General features: G+C 41.0%; 2 protein-coding genes across 2 annotated transcripts in view; one reads left to right on the top strand and one right to left on the bottom strand.

Annotated features, from left to right (window-relative positions):
• Nucleotides 1-20,564, bottom strand: part of LOC137420908 (synaptic vesicular amine transporter) — a 335,648-nt gene that overhangs the window by 262,152 nt on the left and 52,932 nt on the right. The window lies entirely within an intron of this gene.
• LOC137422178 (ventral anterior homeobox 1b) overlaps nucleotides 19,011-20,564 on the top strand; it is a 34,506-nt gene continuing 32,952 nt past the window's right edge. The window contains exon 1 of the mRNA XM_068108939.2: nucleotides 19,011-19,191. Within this exon, the coding sequence (XP_067965040.2) occupies nucleotides 19,011-19,191 (181 nt within the window). The remainder of the gene's footprint in view (nucleotides 19,192-20,564) is intronic.

Genomic DNA, 20,564 nt, shown 5'->3' on the forward strand with positions numbered 1-20,564 from the left:
ATCTGCCCGCAACCCTCTTCTGGTGAAACTGCCAAAATCAAGACTCCCTGCTCACCTACACTCTTTTATTTCTCTTTTTTCCCACCTCTGGAACAAACTCCCACACTCTCTTCAATCCCACTCTTCCATCCAGGTCTTCAAAACAGCTGTGTGCACCACCATCTCATATTTTCCTCCATCCAAAACCTTCATGTTTTCTACCCCCATTAATACACCCAAATCCATATTTTTCAAATTAGGTTTTCTTTCCTAAAACTCCTTTTAGTCTCCATCTTGTTTATTCCATGTACCCCACCCCAGCCCTCTCCCTTCCACATATCTCCCAATGTCCTTGTTCTCCACTATTGTTGTGCTTCCCTCTTTCTCCCCATTTTTCTTCCACTTCTATAATTATGTTTCATGAGTGTTCCTCGTTCTGTTTATGCTTTTGTGTTTTTATGTGTTAGCTCTTCCATGAGCCTCGACTTTCAAAACAAGAAATAAAATAGAATACAAAAACCCAACCTGTCCACCATGTTTCGTCTGAATATGTCCACAACTTTTGGAGATATTGTGCTATATATTCTTTTGGCCCTATCTCACAATGGTGAAGAATCTCTTCAAAAATATAGCATCCGAATCCATAACTGGATCTTCACCAAAAATCGAATCAATTCATTCTTGTCATACACCCAACTTGACCAACAAATATCATGTGAATTCGTGCACAATGTCTTTGAGATATCCTGCACACAAACAAGCAGACATGGGTGAAAACATAACCTCACTACCGGTAACTAGAGAGTGCATAGAACACCATACACAGAGTTAATTAAATCTTAATAAAATAATAATTTTAATGATGGTTTTAAAAATTCCGACAGTTTAATGCTGTAGAGGTAGTCCAGAACAGTTCTGACAGCACCCTTATACACCGCCCCATTGAAACGTTAATATTTAAATCTAAGTACGTACTACAAGACTGGAGGTTTTTGAAAGTATTACGATAGGCGATTTGTGTACTACAGGCTTCAAGTATATATATATATATATATATATATATATATATATATATATATATATATATATATATATATATATATATATATATATATATATACATATGTGCAACTATATATATATATCTATATACAGTGCGTATCAAAGAAAGGTAATCCGAATACAAGGGGTTAATATGCAGAGGTTATTTATTTTGACAATTTACATGTGGTTCACTAATTAAGAGGAGATCCTCAGCTATCCATTGATACCTTCCATGCATCATTGCTGTCACACATGACCGAGTACATGTTCATTGAAAATGACAAGTTTAAATCGCATTTTTACAAGTTTGGCGAATCGATACAAGTCAGGATAATTGGTGCAAAATGAACGTCAGATGTGAACTTTTCTCAGGAATGATTGGCCTTTATGCACCCACACCTTCAACATGTCCACCTCCCCTTTCAATACAAAGCTCACAGCGGCGGAGCATGCCCTGAACTGCTCGTCTCACCATAGCCGTTTCATTGCGCAAAGCATCCACTTCATGTCGAATACGGCCCTGCAATTCGTCAAGATCACGGGGAGGAGTTACGAACACCTTGATCTTTAAATGTCCCCAAAGGAAATAATCACATGGTGTGAGGTCAGGTGATCTTGGCGGCCATTCCACTGCATGGTTGAGGGCGATGACTCGGTCTCCAAAGAGTTCCCTCAGTCGATCTCGGACAGCGATAAGACGATGTGCTGGGGCCCTGTCTTTGGCCCACCAGAGATATCTGAAGACACCACGAACTTGTCCATCAAAGTTCTCCTCCAGCTGCGGAAAAAACTTCATCATTGATCATCTGCAGACACCTGTTACCATTGACATTCCTTTGAAAGAAAAATGGCCCGATCACCTGACCACTTCCACAAAGTCCCAACCAAACAGTCCACTTTTGTCGATTCATGTTGGTGTTGTAGCGGTTACCGCTGGATGCACACAATCGCCTTGCACCGGCCAGAACACGGCCAGACGCGCCTCTCCCGGGCATGCCCGGACTCACTGTTCCCGGGCACGCCCGAACCTCCCGGGCACGCCCGGTCTCGTCTTTCCCGGGCGTGCCCGCTCTCGCCTTTCCAGGGGTCGCCCAGAGCATCCGGGCATGCCCGCTATCGCCTTTCCAGGGCTCGCCCAGAGCGTCCGGGCATGCCCGCTATCGCCTTTCCAGGGCTCGCCCAGAGCGTCCGGGCATGCCCGCTATCGCCTTTCCAGTGCTCGTCCAGAGCGCCCGGGCACGCCCAGCCTCGACTTGCCAGGCCGCAGCCAAACACGCCCGGGCAGGTCCAGACTCGCCTTTCCAAGGCTCGCCCTTGACACCCGGGCATGCCCGGTATAGCTTTTGCCGGGCAAACTTCCCGACATAAATGTGTATATATATTGCTGCCCGATAAACGGGCTTGTCAGAATACCTGAGCTGTTTTGTTTCAATAAAGCAACTCGGACGAATTCCGTCTTTGGTCGCGTCAATTATTTCGACTCGCGTTGGAGCGCAGTTCCTTCAGTGTCAAAATTAAATTCCGGGGGTTGTCCTGTCGGTGCATATTCAAGAACATTATGGGTATTGACCTTGCCGTCTATGGCGAACGCAGCTTCGTCGCCGATAATGAGATACTGCAGGAAATTGACATCTGCTTCGCAACGTACTATCAACCATCTGGCAAGCACCAGCATCTTGGCAAAATCCCCTGGCGTAAGTTGATGCCGGATGTGAATCCGATATGGATGTTGGTGGAGGTCCATTCTTGTGATTCGGTTGAATGTTGCCAAAGGCAATCCTGTCCCATTTCGTCTTGTGCTGGTATCCCCAGGATGCTCCAAAACTTGCTGCCTTACTGCAGCAATGTTCATTTCCGATCGCCCAGTGCACCTCCTACCAGAATTCTCCTTGTTGCGGTTGAGGCTAGTGCCATGCTCTTGGTATTTTCTAACATTCGCCCAGATGGTTTTGGCTGCTGGAGGCTCCCGTTCTGGTAAACATTCCCTGAACGCATCACGAGTTCGCTGAAAACTTCCAGTTTGGTGAAAGGTTGGAACCACGAAGGTCCGCTGTTCAGTCGTAAGTTGAACCATCTTTTGAATGACTCAGACTGTCTCTAGACTTTTGAATGACTCACTCAGACTGGCAGTCGACAAGTAATGCGTCCATTTAAAACTGTCTTGCACCGATCAGCCAAACTTGTAAAAAGGCGATTTGAACTTGTCATTTTCAATGAACATGTCGGTCATGCGTGACACCAATGATGCATGAAAGGCATCAATGGAAAGCTGAGGATCTCCTCATAATTGGTAAACCACATGTAAATTGTCAAACTAAATAACCTTTGCATATTAACCCCTTGAATTCGGATTACCTTTTTTTTGATACGCAATGTATATATCTGTGCAACAACCGGCAACTTCCTTCTCGGTTATCTTCTCTGCCGGTCCTAAAACTGGGTTACTCTCTATGTTGCCATCCCATTCATTCTCTGCAGTCAACAGTATTTCCATATATCTCTTCCATCTTCCTTTAATCGTTGTGGACCCAGATGGAATTAAAGGAAGATGGAAGAGATATATGGAAATACTGTTGAATGCAGAGAATGAATGGGATGGCAACATAGAGAGTAACCCAGTTTTAGGACCGGCAGAAAAGATAACCGAGAAGGAAGTTGAGGAAGCGACAAAAGCAATGAAGAGTAGAAAAGCGGGAGGGCCGACGGGAGTTGTGGGAGGTATGTTGAAAGCAGCGGGAAATTGGGGTGTGAAGAGCATGACAGAGATCTGTAATCTGGTGGTGAAAGAAGGCCGCATTCCAGTGGATTGGGAACTGAGTACCCTCGTCCCTCTCTCTATACAAGGGGAAAGGTGACCTTCTGGACTGTGGCTTGTATCGAGCGATAAAGTTATTGGAGCATGGAATGAAGGTATTGGAAAGGGTGTTGCAGAGGAGGGTAAGGAATAAAGTGAAGATTGACGAAATGCAGTTTGGATTTATGCAAGGAAGAGGAACGACAGACGTGCTTTTTATTTTGAGGCAGTTGCAGGAGAAATACATGGAGAAGAGGAAGAAGTTGTTTCTTGGGTTTGTTGATCTGGAGAAAGCATTTAATCGGGTCCCACGTGAAGTAGTGACATGGGCATTGAGGAAGTCAGGAGTGGAGGAATGGTTGATCAGAGTAGTGATGGCAATGTACAAAAGAGCGCGCACAGTTGTAAGGATGAAGGACGGGAACAGTGGTGAGTTTGAGGTGAAGATGGGAGTGCATCAGGGGTTGGTACTAAGTCCACTACTATTTGTAGCTGTGATGGAGGTGCTGGCTCGGAACGTAAAGGAGGGTTTTCCGTGGGAGTTGTTGTTTGCTGATGATCTAGTGTTGATTGCAGAAAGTATGGATGTACTGAAGGAGAAGATGAACAAGTGGAAGGAATGTATGGAGACAAAAGGTCTGAAGGTGAATATAGGAAAGACGAAGGTGATGGCAAGTGGTAAAGCATGTGGTGAGGTGGAAAGGACTGGGAAGTGGCCGTGTGCTGTGTGCAGGAAGGGTGTCGGAGTGAATTCCATTCAATGTACAATGTGCGCTGAGTGGGTTCATCAAAAATGTAGTGTTTTGAGAGGGTCATTAAAAAGTGTGGCAGCTACATTCAAGTGTAATGTGTGCACAGAGGGAGCTGCAGATGGAGGAAATGTTGAGTTTGATCTTGGAGACGGCATGAAGCTGGAAGGTGTGAAAACATTTTGTTACCGAGGAGACATGCTGAATGGAGAAGGTGGATCAGACTCGGCAATGGTTGCTGGAGTGATATGTGCATGGAAGAAGTTTCGGGAACTGAGTGGTGTGCTGACTAGGAGGGGAGTGTCGTTGACCCTGAAGGGAAAGGTGTATGCTGCATGTGTGAGAAGTGTTATGATTTATGGGAGCGGGACATGGGTAATGAACGTAGAGCAGCAACGAAGGCTGGAAAGGGTGGAAATGCGAATGGTTCGGTGGATGTGCGGAGTATAGTTGAGGGAGAGGAAGACAAATGATGAATTGCGAGAGATGATGGGAATAGAGCCTGTGATGGATGCTGTGAAGAGAAACAGTTTGAGATGGTTTGGTCATGTGTTGAGGAAGGATGAAAGTGACTGGTTGAGAAGAGTGATGGAAATGAATGTAGAAGGAAGTAGAGGACGGGGAAGACCGAGAAAGACTTGGCTAAATATGGTCGAAGAAGAAATGCGGGCAAGGGGGTTAACAACTGGAGATGCAGAAAATAGGGCAAAATGGAGAAGATTGTCATGGGGATCGCAAGGCTAACCCCCACTCTTGCAGGGAAAATGGCCTTAAAATGCCTGTTGTATATATATCTGTGCAGTGTCTGTCCTTTGTTGTGTTGTCTTGTCACTGAACTACTTCCTCAAACTTTTGTGAAATCCTACCAAACTTCTGGTATGCACCTACCTCTCCCATCGGTATGTCCTAAGGGTATTTTTTATTGAAAAAGTTTCCAATTTTCTTTTTTTGGGGGGGGGGGGGGTAATTTTTTTTGAAAAAAACATTTTTCAACTTCAATCGTTTATGAAATGTAATATCACGTATATGACAAATACATTTGTGCAATATGATTGTTTGAATTATGATTGGTGTAAACCATGACAAAACAGCAACTCAGGTACAGTCATTTATCTATATATCTACATATCTGGGCAGTGTCTGTTGTCACTGAACTACTCCCTGAAACTTTTGTTTCCGTGGTTGTGAAGTGTTTTTAATAACGTGGTGGTGGTTTTGAATCACGTGGTGGTGAGGTATTTTAAATTATATGGTGGTGAGGTGTTTTTAAATGACGTGGTGGTGAGGTGTTTTTAAATGACGTGGTGGTGAGGTGTTTTGAATTACGTGATGGTGAGGTGTTTTGAATTACTTGGTGGTGAGGTTTTTAAAATTACGTGGTGGTGAGGTGTTTTGAATTACGTGATGGTGAGGTGTTTTGAATTACTTGGTGGTGAGGTGTTTTTAATTACGTGGTGGTGAGGTGTTTTGAATTAGTTGGTGATGAGGTCTTTTGAATTACTTGGTGGTGAGGTTTTTAAACTTAGGTGGGGGTGAGGTGTTTTAAATTATGTGGTGGTGTGGTGTTTTAAATTATGTGGTGGTGAGGTGTTTTTAAATGACGTGGTGGTGAGGTGTTTTTAAATGACGTGGTGGTGAGGTGTTTTGAATTACGTGATGGTGAGGTGTTTTGAATTACTTGGTGGTGAGGTTTTTAAAATTACGTGGTGGTGAGGTGTTTTTAATTACGTGGTGGTGAGGTGTTTTGAATTAGTTGGTGATGAGGTCTTTTGAATTACTTGGTGGTGAGGTTTTTAAACTTAGGTGGGGGTGAGGTGTTTTAAATTATGTGGTGGTGTGGTGTTTTAAATTATGTGGTGGTGAGGTGTAATCGTCCCAAACTTCCACTCTGCACCTACCCCTATGTATGTGTTGAGGTGTTCTTTTTTTAATTGTTTTTTTTTTCAACTTAAATCTTCAACCTAAATTGCTAATAAAAATGTAATATCACAAACACTACAAATAAATTTGTGCAAAATAATTGTTTGTATTATGATTGGTGTAAATCATGAGAACACAACAACTCAGGTACAGTCATTATCCTCAGCTAAAATAAGCCTGTTCCTCTGCGCTCGCCTCGCCAAGCTAGTAAAGATATATATATATATATATATATATATATATATATATATATATATATATATATATATATATATATATATATATCAATTTAAATAAAATAAAGATTGTAAAAGTCACATGAATAAATTCCATTTTTTACCACCATTTTCTACACGTATGTGTGTGCATTATGTCGTCATTAAAAACATTAAGTTTCCTGTTTGGAATGATTTTCAATTTTGTGTGACTGCCAGGCAAGGAAGCAGAGTAAACATATGATCTCACTCCTCTCTATACATGAGTGATCGAGACAAATTTTGAACCAGTGTACATTAAAACAAGAAATGTGGCTTCCAATTCATGTTCCGATTCATGTTGAAAATATGACATTCGATTTAAATAAGTTGTTCCTCGATCATAAACTGATAAGACAGACAGACACCGGACATGAACCAATTGATCTCAAATTAACCAATTCATTTCAACTCCACATTTTGCTTCACGTGCACAGAGTAATAAAAATATAAGTCAATCTACTTCTTCCGCTAAATATTTTGCCTCCATGTGTTTTGGTGCTGAGCATCCCCTCTGGACAGGCCAAGAAGTTCCATGTCCTTGGATACAACAGAGTCCCAGCTTAATATTGGTCTGCCTCTGTCCCTCTTTCCAGCAACATAGAGGTTAGGGTGGTCCAAAAATGCCAAAAAAATCACTTTTTTATCTGGATTTTGATGCTCTATTGGATTATTGTTAGAAATGGTCTAAATCATTCACCCAAAAAATATTTTGCATCTGAGTCATCTATAAACTCATACACACATCACACATACATCACACTAACTCCAAGATGCTATGCTTTTTATGTCATTATATGCGTACACATCAACATAGATCTAGAACTTGAAATGCCATGTCCTATCCAATTGTTCGTATATCTTTTATCAAGATATTTATGGAAATGGTTCAGATGAGATAATTTACTTGATGCCTGTGCCACATTTTAGTAACATTATGTGAAATCTGTAATAAATACATTTGTGTCACATGATTTTAACTTTTGTCCATATTTGCCGAAAATAGCCAAATTTGGTGAAAAACGCCATATTTCAATTGAAGTGTGTATGAGTTTCTAGATGGAATTGAGAGAAAATAATTGGTGGGTGAATGTTTTAGACCATGTCTAACAATAATCCAGTAGAGCATCAAAATCGGAGAGATCGATGTTTTTTGGACCACCCTAATAGAGGTGTGTGTACACTTTTAACGCAAGAGTTGTCATCCATCCTTTCAACCTGGCCAAACCAACTCAGTCGGTTCCTTCCTTCCCAAAAGTGTAAGTTCAAAAGTAAAGTCCCACTGTTCCTTCCCAAAACAGTGACCAAACCACTATATATATCAATAAATATATATATATACACACCGGGAGCGTCTTTCGCTCGATTCCAAAGAGGATTTCCTATTTTTCAGGGAAACCCCACACATCCATCTAACCATTCACATCTCAGTCGATCCGGTCTTAAAACATCCTCCTCTTTCATTGGCCATGTTTCTCTACCATACAACATGACATTCTTAACATAAGCCATATATATATATCTGGCCTTTCTTTTTCAAGAATATAGTACTTCTACCTGGCAGACGAGGAAGTAGTTCTCCAAACTTTATCCAGGCACTCCTAACTCTAGCAATGGAGCTCGATCTTGCTCCAGCAATAGCTCCAATAAAGTCATCCAAATAACACAATTCATCAACACAACCCAAACAAAAGTCATCTGACACAATCATCTCTACCAATGTACGGGTGTGGGAGCTTTCACCCTCCCTATCTTGCAGATAAAATTAACATTTGTTCTGAGTCTGCTCTTAATTCCACTACACCTGTTGTGTATCCGTTTGTTGCAAGTAGAGCAGAAGATAGAATTACTGCCAACTCCAGATTGACTAATGACACAAGGGAATTTCCCAGTGCTGGCAATATTTCCTTTGCTTTGGTCACAGACCATGACTTTGGTTTTCGACAGATTCACTCGAAGTCCCTTCGGCTCCAGAACCTCTTTCCAAGTGTTAAATGAAGTCCTTCCTCAGACTCAGCAATCAAGACATCAGCATAAGGCAATTCCTAAGCTGCATATATTTATTCATTTATTTATTTAGATATCGTCATCACAGTGCATGAACAGTACCACACACTCTATTAAAAAAATAATCTTATGATATTAATCTCAAACCTTAAGGGTCAAGGCTCTATAAAGGCTCATTTTATTAATTTACGTGACATTGCATTCAGAGATACTGTTAATCATAATTGGATTGAGATATCATGAGCAAGATATCATGAGAATGCTGATCAAACCGGACACACACACAAACGTTATTGGAAAAACAGAGGAAAATAAGAAAACAATTAACGAAATTGTCATTTTAAGAATTAAAAACTGCAGTTTTGTCCACGTTTCTGTTCTCGCAAAGCCAGTCATGTGATGCGTTGTGCAAGAACCGATGGTAACGGTATAATTGTTTTGGGTTTTTTTCATTTCATTCTGTACCGTTTGGACATCTTCAAGCAACACGTGTTGTAATAAATTTAGAATTTGTATTTGGAATAAAATGCAAACTAAACCATGACGAGTATATTTGGATGACGTCATAAAGGCCTGTCGGTTTATCGGAGCTGAAGGAGACGATCGATCTATCGATTCCATCCAACTCGCATTACATAGCAATTTATTCGAACAAACGTCAAACATTTGATGCTTTTTCATACTTGCTTTTGACAATTATAAGTGCCATTCCCTTTTTTATGCAATTTGATTTGTCAAATATTGAAGCAAGCTACTTATATACATACACCTAGTTGAGAAGACCTACATTTTGATTATATCTTTCCCCTTCACATTTCTAATCCTGGTGTTGGCTTAGCGGGTAGGGTGCCGGCTTGGGATCCTAGGATCCTTGGTTCGTAATCCCGGTCGATCGCTGAATTAACGCCAGGGGGGTTGACTCAGCCTGTCATCCTTTCAAGGTCGGCAAATTGAGTACCAGCTTGCTGGTATTTCCCCGTGTGTGCAAGAGGCGACCAATAGGGTTGGCGGCAGGAAGGGCATCCGGCTGTAAAACATTGCTTCAAAAAAGGCCAAGCCCTGCTCTGCAAGGAAAAATGGCCTCTAAAGGTGGTTTTTTTCCCCCTTCAAATTTATATTTAACACAAAAGACAGGGTAGTAAAAATACAATGGAGGAGCCTGTACATATACATTGCAGGGAGCACGGCTATGCCACTGATGCAGTGCCCAGCTGTGCTACGTTAGGCCAATAATTTGTAATTTGTTCAGGTTGCCGACGATATCTCACCTACCCTTTGCGACAAACCACAGTGGAATCTTTAACGTATACCAACCAACAAGCAGACGGATCCTCTAGTTTAACATCCATCCGATGGACGGTGCACGCATTGATGCCTTGACCTGCCCGTGAAACACCAGGGTGGCAGTTTATAACTAGGTCAGAATTCAAACCCTGACCAGACAAGTCAGAGGCGAGTGCAGATACCTCTAGGCTGTACTACCAACCAATTATTCTGTGATCAGACATGAAAATTCAATTTCCGACATCTAAAATAACGAATCTGGAATTTTTACACAAAGCCCTTTAACAACATTTATGGAACCCTTTCCCTGATCATTTATTTTATTTTAGACCACGAATTTAATGATCAGCCTTCATTGGAGCTTATAAATGCAAATTATTACATTTTCTATGCATTCTTGTGCAGTTGCATTCTTTAGTTTTACTATATAGCAATCAAAACCCTTTTAATCCCCTAAAAAACCCTTCCTTAGAGGCTACGGTGTAAAGATCGTCAAAAACCTATGGCTGCTGTGTCACCAAAATGACGTGTGACAGACAAATCGTGTTGAGAGTTCCCCGTGAGCTCACGGCTTACGTCACGGCATAACGTGCAACGTTGTTCCACGTATTATGGCGTCATTCGTTTTATATGAGAAAGAGATAGCATTATGGATGTGTGAAGGTGCAGGTACGAATATGTACCAATGTATTGTGGTATATTCAAAAATACCCCCCTCCCATCCACAATTTAGTGCCATCGCCATTTCTGTTCATAAAGCCTCCACAGATTGATTCTATTAAGACAGGAACACTTTGCCATATAAGTAGGGGAAGGTGGGACTAGTTGCAACGTGGGGTTATTTGAAACATTGCAGTTTTCAAAGAAACCAAGGATGATGTCTAGAGGGCGCCGCCATGTTGTGGTAGATAATGACGTTAACCTTCCGCCATATTGTTTTTAATACAAAAGGAAAGGAGTTGTTCTGAAGACAAATGTATCTACGAATTTTTCAAATTCTGAGTAAATATTTTTCTTTGAGGAAAAGTTATTTTATCTTTTTGATGTAGTTCCATAAAGGTCGGTACCTTTTATATCATATATATATATATATATATATATTTTGTATACTGAATTGAGGCTCGTGAAAGAGCTAACATTTATTTCACAAACAAATCAACCAGACAAACAAAATATACAAAAAGAGGGAGCGGAAGACAAGATGGGGAGAGAAGGGGAAGCACACAACCACAACATTTGAAAGCAGGGAGAAGTGTGGGAGGGAGAGGGCTTGGGGGCAGGAGGCGTGGGAAGGGGGGGGGGGGGTGGGAGAAGTATAAAACACAAGGGGACCGAAATTAGCGGGGGTAGAAAAGATCAAGGTTTTGGATGGGGGAGGATAAGAGATGGTGGTGAACAGCTGTTTTAAAGACCTGGAGGGTGGAGTGGGATTGAAGAGAGTGAGGGAGTTTGTTCCAGAGGTGGGAGAAAAGAGGAATGAAGGAGTGAAGGTGAGCAGAAAGTCTTGATTTTGGCAGTTTAACCATAAGAGGGTTGCAGGCAGATCTTGTGTGACCTGTAGGAATATTTGGGGGACAGAGCCCAGAGAGGGCTGGGGGGGCAAGGCCAGAGAGGAGTCGGTAGAAGACGGAAAGACCACCAACCTGCCTGCGGTGAGTGAGTGAAAGACCCTTGGAGTTAGCTTCATCGCGGGAGATTCCAATGATTCTGAACGCTTTGGTTTCAACAGCGTGAAGACGGGCTAGGTGTGAGGCAGGAGCACCAGACCAGAGGGGAGAGCAGTATTCCATAGAGCTGTGGATGAAAGCCTTGTATGTGGTGAGGAGCTCAGGTGTGCCAAGGAAGGACTTCGCATGACGGAGGATGCCCAGTCGGCGACTGGCTTTGGAGGCCAGATTTGAAATGTGGTTTTCCCAGGAAAGATCATGGCAAATAGTGAGACCCAAAAGCTTGAGTGACAGAACTTCTTGGAGAGGATTATTCAGAAAGTGGATGGGAGGGTTTTCCAGTCGGTCTTTTCGGAGAGACATCGTAAGAGTGTGAGATTTATCAGGATTGAAAGACATGTTCCATTTGTTTGCCCAGTCTGTGATTTTGTCCAGGTCTGCAGAGAGTGAGGAGGCTGCAGACTTCCGATCTGAGGGATGAGGAATGGAGCGACAGAGAGTAGAGTCGTCAGCAAAGAGATAGAGTGGATTTTCAAGAGAGTCAGAGATATCATTGATGAAGACCAGAAAAAGCACAGGGCCCAGAACACTACCTTGGGGAACTCCAGCCTGAACAGGTAGAGGAGATGAGAGAAACCCATTCTCTCATCCATTCGGCAGTCTGCAGTAGAAGATTTGATGGGCAGTAGAAGATTCTGAAATCTCTGAAATTCAAAAAATACTCTGAAAGACATGGAAACTCTTTTAGATTTTGAACCAAGTTAGCCAATGGACTTGCCATGAATTTAAATGTATCAAGAAATCTGATATGAGTAATAGGAGATGTGTATATTATATATATATATATATATATATATATTTATACAGGTACTAAGCCACAGTATGAAGTTAGATCTTGTAACTAAAGCACTGTGCTGTGTACTGTACATAACATTGTCACATGACCATCGGGGGTTAGTTGGAACAGAAATCATGGGGTTAGTTGAAACATGTTCCAAATTTTGAGACATGTTGAAACATGTTCCAACTAATCCCCACGTCCTATACTTTACCTGATCAATTTTTTCAGACGCTACAGCCATATCAGGGCACAGGTTGAGCATCCTACATTTTTATTCCCTTACCCTGCCAAAGTTTAAGATTGTCATCATGACCACAAAGACATTGTCATGAAATTGCCAACCCTACACAAAAGTGGTGAAACAAATCGTTGCTCGCAACCTTCTCTCTGGTAGACTTGGCTGCCTACATCCCGGAGTAGTTGTGTCAAAAATAATTCTAATCAACATATTTATCTGAGAATAATTTCATTTCATGGTTTTAAGGCTCAACATAAACTTCAGACACACTAATGATTATTTTCGTGTGACTGAAGTTTAGACTGTTGGACTCATCGTTGTTGAACATTATTCATGACATGTGACTCATGACTTGATATACACATGTAACTGTCAAAAGTTAGCACTTCTCAATATGTTATAATTGTAGCACATGTGCATATGTATGTGGTGGAATATCTTTTGTTTTTCTAAGCAAAAGCATATTATGTAATAAAGAGTTTTCGTTAAAAAAAAAATGTTCCAACTTCCCCCACCCTCCCCTACTTATACACCTTATACCTGTCCAACGATTTCACATTTCATATGGAGGTTTGAAAAAAGTCAGAGAAAGAAAGAGGGAGAAGGAGAGATAGATGTAGAGAATCATTAGAAATATCATTTGATCCTAAAGGTATTACAACACACATGGCTATGCAGACATACGATCACAGATAGTCAAAGTGCATGCTCCAAGACGCTGCACCCCAACGTGCACATGAGAGAAATTGTGCAGATTAAAAAACCATCGTCTAGTCGGGGATGAGAAACGGCGCAGATTTCAAATCCATCGTCATGTTGGAGTCGAGAAACGTAGGGCTCTGGTTTGAGTAAGTCACAGCCGAAGGTTGTTCACAGTACTTGATAACAAACAAACAAATATAATAATACAGCATGTAGAATCCAGAACGTCAGGTGGTTTAAAGCAAATCTCATAAAAGAGATTTCGTGAGAAAGGTTTGTTTCGCGAACACGAATTACTTCTTTAAATAATCTACATATTTGGCCCAATGATTTTATCATAATTTTATATGTAGCACTTTTTTCAATTAGTAAAAAACAAATGTTTCAATGGCCACTCACCCTTGCAATACTCTCTTACTTATTGGTATGCGAGTGCTCATGGACTTACTGATCAATCCTTGTATATGTAGAATAGAAATATAGTCCAAAGAAAACTGAAAGTTTCTCAGAAAAAAAAATCGATAGTCCTAAAATTATTGATAATAGCGATAACGCATTCTACCAGCTAAAACACAATGGCAGTTTTTGTGTTTCTGTGTTTGTACTGATGTCTGTCCCACTTCATAAGTACGATTTGAGTCGGGTTTTAAAGGCCAATCTTTTAACACGAATGTGTGTTCACTACGGCATATTTTTGAGGATAAAACAAACTCGAAAAACATTTTCCATAAAAGAGTAATTATGTCTCTTCTATTGGAAATGTAGACGGTGGCTTGCAAACCCAGCCTCAACGGTGGTGTACAGAAGCGTTTTCTTTAAAATAACAATAAATACAAGGCACAGGGAGGTGAAATTTGATGCACGTGATGCGAACATGCGCAGCGTAAAACGAGTGTCCATTTACAGCTATATGATGTCTTATAAATAAAGAAGATACAAACAAACCTGACACCATGCTGAGGCTTCAGACTTTGACACTCTCACGAAGCTGCAACATCGAATAAACTGTTCCAACTCATATTTGTATTTATATATACAATATGTATATATATATATATATATATATATATATATATATATATATATATATATATATATATATATATATATGGAGTCGACCTGGATGTGGTTGGGAGTAACTAATAAGTATTAATGTAGGTTCGAAATGATACCGTGTGGCAGGCGGTGCTTATCGCTCCCAGTAAGGTGCAGCAAAAGCTGTATGGGACACCTTACTGGCAGTTCCACACTAATGATATGAATGAATGAATGAATGATCGTTTTAAGGCCATTTTTCCCCACTATAGCGGGGGGTTAGCCTTGCGGGCCCCATGACAATCATGGTTCCCTGTTTGAGGCAATGTTTTTATGGCCAGATGCCCTTCCTGACACCAACCCTTGGTCATGCTCTTACGATGCGCAGGGATACGGTGTACCTATTCTAAACCAGGGTACACACCGGGATCATTCATCCCAAGCAAGCTGGTACTCAATTTGCCGACCTCGGAAGGATGACAGGCTGAGTCAACCCCCCTGGCGTTAATTCAGTGACCAACCAGGATTCGAACCCAGGATCGTGGAGATCCTAAGCCGGCACCCTAACTGCTAAGCCAACACCAGGGATTAGTTAGTTAGTTAGTTAGTTAGTTAGTTAGTTAGTTAGTTAGTTAGTTAGTTAGTTAGTTAGTTAGTTAGTTAGTTAGTTAGTTAGTTAGTTAGTTAGTTATTGAGTTCGTTAGGTAGTTCCACACTAATGGTATGAAGTTGCATAATGACTGATATATAACCAAAAGGTTTTCAAAGTCACAAGTATATGGAAGGCTCACTGTGTTGCCCTGATGAAGCCCCAACAAGGGCGAAACCAGGTCGGGTGTGAGTTTTGCATGCACTTGTGACAGTATCCGAATTTTACACCCATAATGACGCACTGCTGGATGGCTCCTCCGGACCTTGGCAGGCAATGCAGACATGCGTGGTGATGACGTCATGACGTTCGCTCATTAGGTTGGAGAACCAAATTACCGATACTAACATATGTATATATATATATATATGTATATATATATATATATATATATATATATATATATATATATATATATATATATATATATATATATATACATACACACACACACACATATATATATATATATATATATATATATATATATATATATATATATATACATATACATACATACACACACACACACACACACACACACACACACACACACACACACACACACACACACACACATACACCGAGGGACCCTGCTTGAAACCGAGAATAGCGGAGCATTGTTTCAATGGAAAAAGGGGATATAGGTTCCCGAGTCGCGAAAATCAGCGAATGGAGAGGACCAAACCACGAATGGCAAGGCAAATCCCGAGAATGTCGATGGTAATCCGCTAAGGTTGATGAAAGTTCTGCAAATGACGAGGCAAATCCTGCGAATGTCGGGGATAATCCCGGAAATGGCGAGGCAAATCCTGCGAATGTCGGCGATAATCCCGGAAATGGTGAGGCAAATCCCACGGATGTCGATGAAAATCCATGAATGCATGCCATGCCGTTTTCATTGTGGGAAAGGAAGACAGCTAATTGCACGAATATATACTGTGGAGTATTTTCATTCTGTACAGTTACTTGCGGGGATGACATGTTATGCAGCTGGTGGAACATCCCGCGATGTGGCTAAAAGTGTGGTGTGGCTAAAATTCACGGCCATGAAAAGGCAGAGCACACAACAGTGAATGTTGAAGCACGTCATGCTCGCGGCTCGTGGAAGATGTTTTTTTTGAGTATGTCCACCTGCTTTGTGCATGGCTGGTGAAAGATCGGTTTTATAAATGTGTCAAGCTAGCAGCTCGTGAATTTAATTTTTTCGCCCCTGAAAAACTGCGAATTCGTGGAACACGGTTGCAAATAAGAAAAAAAACCGCGATTTCGCAGGACACGACCGCGAATATAAAAAACCCGCGAATATGCGGGACACTTTCCCATGAATAGAGAAACAGGTCGCATTTTATCAACCGAGAATACGCAGAACCCACAAGTAGCGTGGTGTATATATATATATATATATATATATATATATATATATATATATATATATATATATATATATATATATATATATATATATATATATATATATATATATATATATATACGTATATATATATATATATCCATATAATGACATATATAGTATATATATCTTGAAATGGAATCTTCACTTTCGCAATATTGTCACCAGGGCAAATGGAAAGTTGTTTATGTTGAAGATGCTGAAAAAGTTTAACTTAGCTGTGGAAGATTTGCTTACCATTTACAAAGGCTATGTTAGATCACTTTTAGAGTATGCTGTTCCAGTTTGGAATGCTGGTCTCACAATCCGCCAAAGTAAGGACCTGGAACTGGTTCAGAAAAGGGCTCTCCAAATCAATCATTCATTCATTATGATCAGGCCCTTTAGTTTTGTGATATTTCACCCTTGAAACAACGTAGGTTCGAAATTTGTCTGAGATTCGCAGGCCAGTTGCTGACATCTAATGAGTTTAGACATTGGCTTCCAGACCTCAGGCAGGATAGGACACAATACTCTCTTGGAAATTCATCTCAACTCTCACAAGTCACATGTAAAACCCAAAGGTACAAAAACAGTGCCAAACCATACTTTTTTGAGATTCTTAATAAATAATATTCATTGTGTTCACTTTTTTTTTTTTATGACGTCCACTTTTAACATTTTAAAGTACAAAGTAATTACATGTATATCTTAATATATTTTGCTGATTCTGACGCACCTATTCTTTATTCCTTCCCCTGCTTTTTGCTGTATTTACCCTTCTTTCGTTTATCCTGCATGTTATCTTATCATGAAATTTGTTTGCATTCCTTGTCATTCCTCAGTATGTGTAGACGTCAAACTGTTTAATGCTTCTTCCTTTTTTAAATTGTTCACACTGTCACATGTAAATGTAGATTGTTTGACATTTTTCATTTGTAGTTATCAAATCTGTCTGTGATTTTGTCTGTCTTTTGTTATAATGCCTATTTTCAGCATGTGAATTAGTATGCAATTTAATTATATTACAATGTACGATTATGCTGAAGCTGGCATGCACTATGTCTGAAAGTTTATGATCGGTTGAATAAAACCATTTACTGCTACTACTGCTGCTGCTGCTACTGCTACTACTACTACTACTACTACTACTACTACTACTACGATTACTATTACGACATATCCTATATATATATATATATATATATATATATATATATATATATATATATATATATATATATATATTGATTTAAGTGCTTGCATAGTGGATTGCTGTGGTCAAACTGTATGCATATAAGTATATACTGGATGCACATAACTCACGGTTTGAACGATCCCATAATTTTTCCGCTTTTGGAACCTTCACAGAGCCGATCGCAGGTTGCCATGTAAGGCGCGGCGGTAATGTGAAAATAGTAGAATTTTCAGGTGTATGGAAAAGACGACGAAGCATTAAGTTTTGAAGGTGTCGTGTTCTTTCCTGAGTGACGGACAGTAGTAGGGACGCCGGAGCGGTCCGTTAGGGTGTGATGCCTGTCCATCAAATGGGGGGTGGGGGAGTGGGCAAAGCACGTGACCTTCCCTTTTTCACTCCACCCACCCTTCCCATGCTTCCACCACCCCTATTCAGCCGTAAGACGAGAGTGGGCACGTAATAATCCCAATTAGGCAATGGACGTTTTGCCGGTCTCCCCCCGCTACAGTTCACAAAGGATCACGCCCGGAGTAGCTGTAAGAGGAAGGGCTAGGAGATCCAGCGCTCTCGGACCCCATCAGCAGGAGCTGTAGATCCGTGGTGCTCCGACTCCTCCCAAGCAATGCGTCTCCGTTGACTCATTGTATTTACTTCATTCGGCGGTCTTTTGATAGCATGATTGTGCAATTGCGAATCTTTGACTATGCAATCGGTGATGTCTTATTTTACATTTGCGCCTCAATAATTAAGATTTTTATTTAGGCCAACGATATGTTGAATCGCGTCAATGTTTCGGTGCCATATAAAGACCTATAGGTGTTGAGCGAGGTTGTTTGAAGGAGCGAGTGCCTTGCTCTGTGCTTCGAGAGTGTGGCGTGCTGTGCCACCCTTTTACTGGAGATCTCCAGCGGTACAAATCCACGCCTCCTGGAGCCCTAGCCTAAAATAAAGCTGCTATAACGACTGTGCAGCCTCGTCGCCGCCACCGGAGTGCAGGGGCTAAGGGTGTACCGGGAGGCACTTGGATGCGTGAACTTCACCGCTTTCATTACCACCTCCCTCAAATGATCGCCATAGTCGACGAAGGCTCTCTGGTTCGTCTCCTGAGCCTCGCAGCAGCGAGCTCTCGGGGTATAGCGACTTGGCAGACGGGAAATCAAGAATAGCTGTGAAGAGTCAGATAAACCGGCCGATTGAAAAGGTGACTCCAGCGAGGCTCCCGGGCCTCATGTGCGGTTGCTGATCTCGGCCTCGGCATGGAAGGAGAAAGTGCGAAGGACGTGATGCGTTCCGAAAGGGCCGAACTGACCGAGACCCAAGCTTCGAAACCTCCCTACGGAACGATCAACTCCTCGGACCAAGGTTCGGCGCCAGACTGCAGCAAGGACTCGGATACGAGTGCCAATCCTGATTACTGTCGGAGAATCCTCGTACGAGGTAAGATCAAAGTGCCTCTCACACATGCATTCATTATTATGTTTCCATTTCTCCTCTTGACACGAAGCAGCTTGTAACGCAGCATGCTCCTGCATTTCCATTGTCGATCTGAAATAAACGATTGGTGGGTCGTGTCGGTATTGCGCAACTCTCATTGGGTATAACATGGCGTTTCCTCAGCACTGATCGAACAGTGCGCCGCTACCGTCGCCATGTTTGAGCGGAGTCTTGTCAAGTTTTCCAGGGGAGGGACTGGTTTTGTCACTCGCAGAATCATTAACAATTACATTCCCATGAAACAAGACATTTGCCTTTTGAGTACGCAATGGCATGAGGTGTGGAGGTGATATAGCAATGGGTGTGCGGAGAGTCGTAATCGGCTGTGCATCGCGTTCTTGCGCATTATTGTCAACAAGAAATCCCGAGGAGAAACGAGCTTGAAATGTTTCTGCGCGACACACGGAGAGTGTGCGTCATCGATCGCACGATCGCTTCGGCAGTTAAGATGGCCTCCGAGTGTGCACTTTGGATGACCGAGCTTTCGTCGCACTCTCCGTACGAATTGAGTGTATTGTGCGCATGGGCGAACATGCACGTGTGACTTCATTTTGTTGTGTTGTTTCAACAGATAATACAAACCATAACATAACATTTGTTGTTTTGACACATAGGCCAAAAGCAACCCATTTCACACAGCGGTTGTTGTTTTGACAAATAAACAACCCACTTCATAACATTTGTTTGTAGTTTCTTACTTTTTATTGCACATAAACTCCACAGTGCTGAACGCTTTCTAAACAGGTTGATTGAATTTGTAATGCCGATTTTATATACATGTATATATTCAGTTATATATATATATTTGTAATGATATATATTATATATATATATATATATATATATATATATATATATATATATATATATATATATATATATATATATGAATTATATGTATGTATATATATTTGTAATGATATATATATATATATATATATATGCCATATCGAGAACTGCGAAATGTGTGACATTAAATGAGTGGTATGAATGAGTGGTATAAATATATACAACACTTAGGGTCTCATAACAATGGTGATTACCGACTGTAATGATGGATTATTCATCTACAACTATACAATGCTATTAATAAGGATGCTGATACAATATACAAGAATAAAATATATCAATTCATTCATTCTATCACTTTACCATTCTATCTAACTATTACATTTTTATCCAACTATTATATTTATTAATCTGTGTTAATAAAATAACAATTGTGGACGTAAATGAACTTTCAATTATCCACAATAAAGTCGTAAATGTTTGTAAATGATGTATTGCTAAGCTTTAGATGTACAGTGCGTAAGCAC

The sequence above is a fragment of the Myxine glutinosa genome, chromosome 2 (assembly GCF_964187855.1).
Source record: "Myxine glutinosa chromosome 2, kmMyxGlut1.1, whole genome shotgun sequence".
NCBI lineage: Eukaryota > Metazoa > Chordata > Myxini > Myxiniformes > Myxinidae > Myxine > Myxine glutinosa.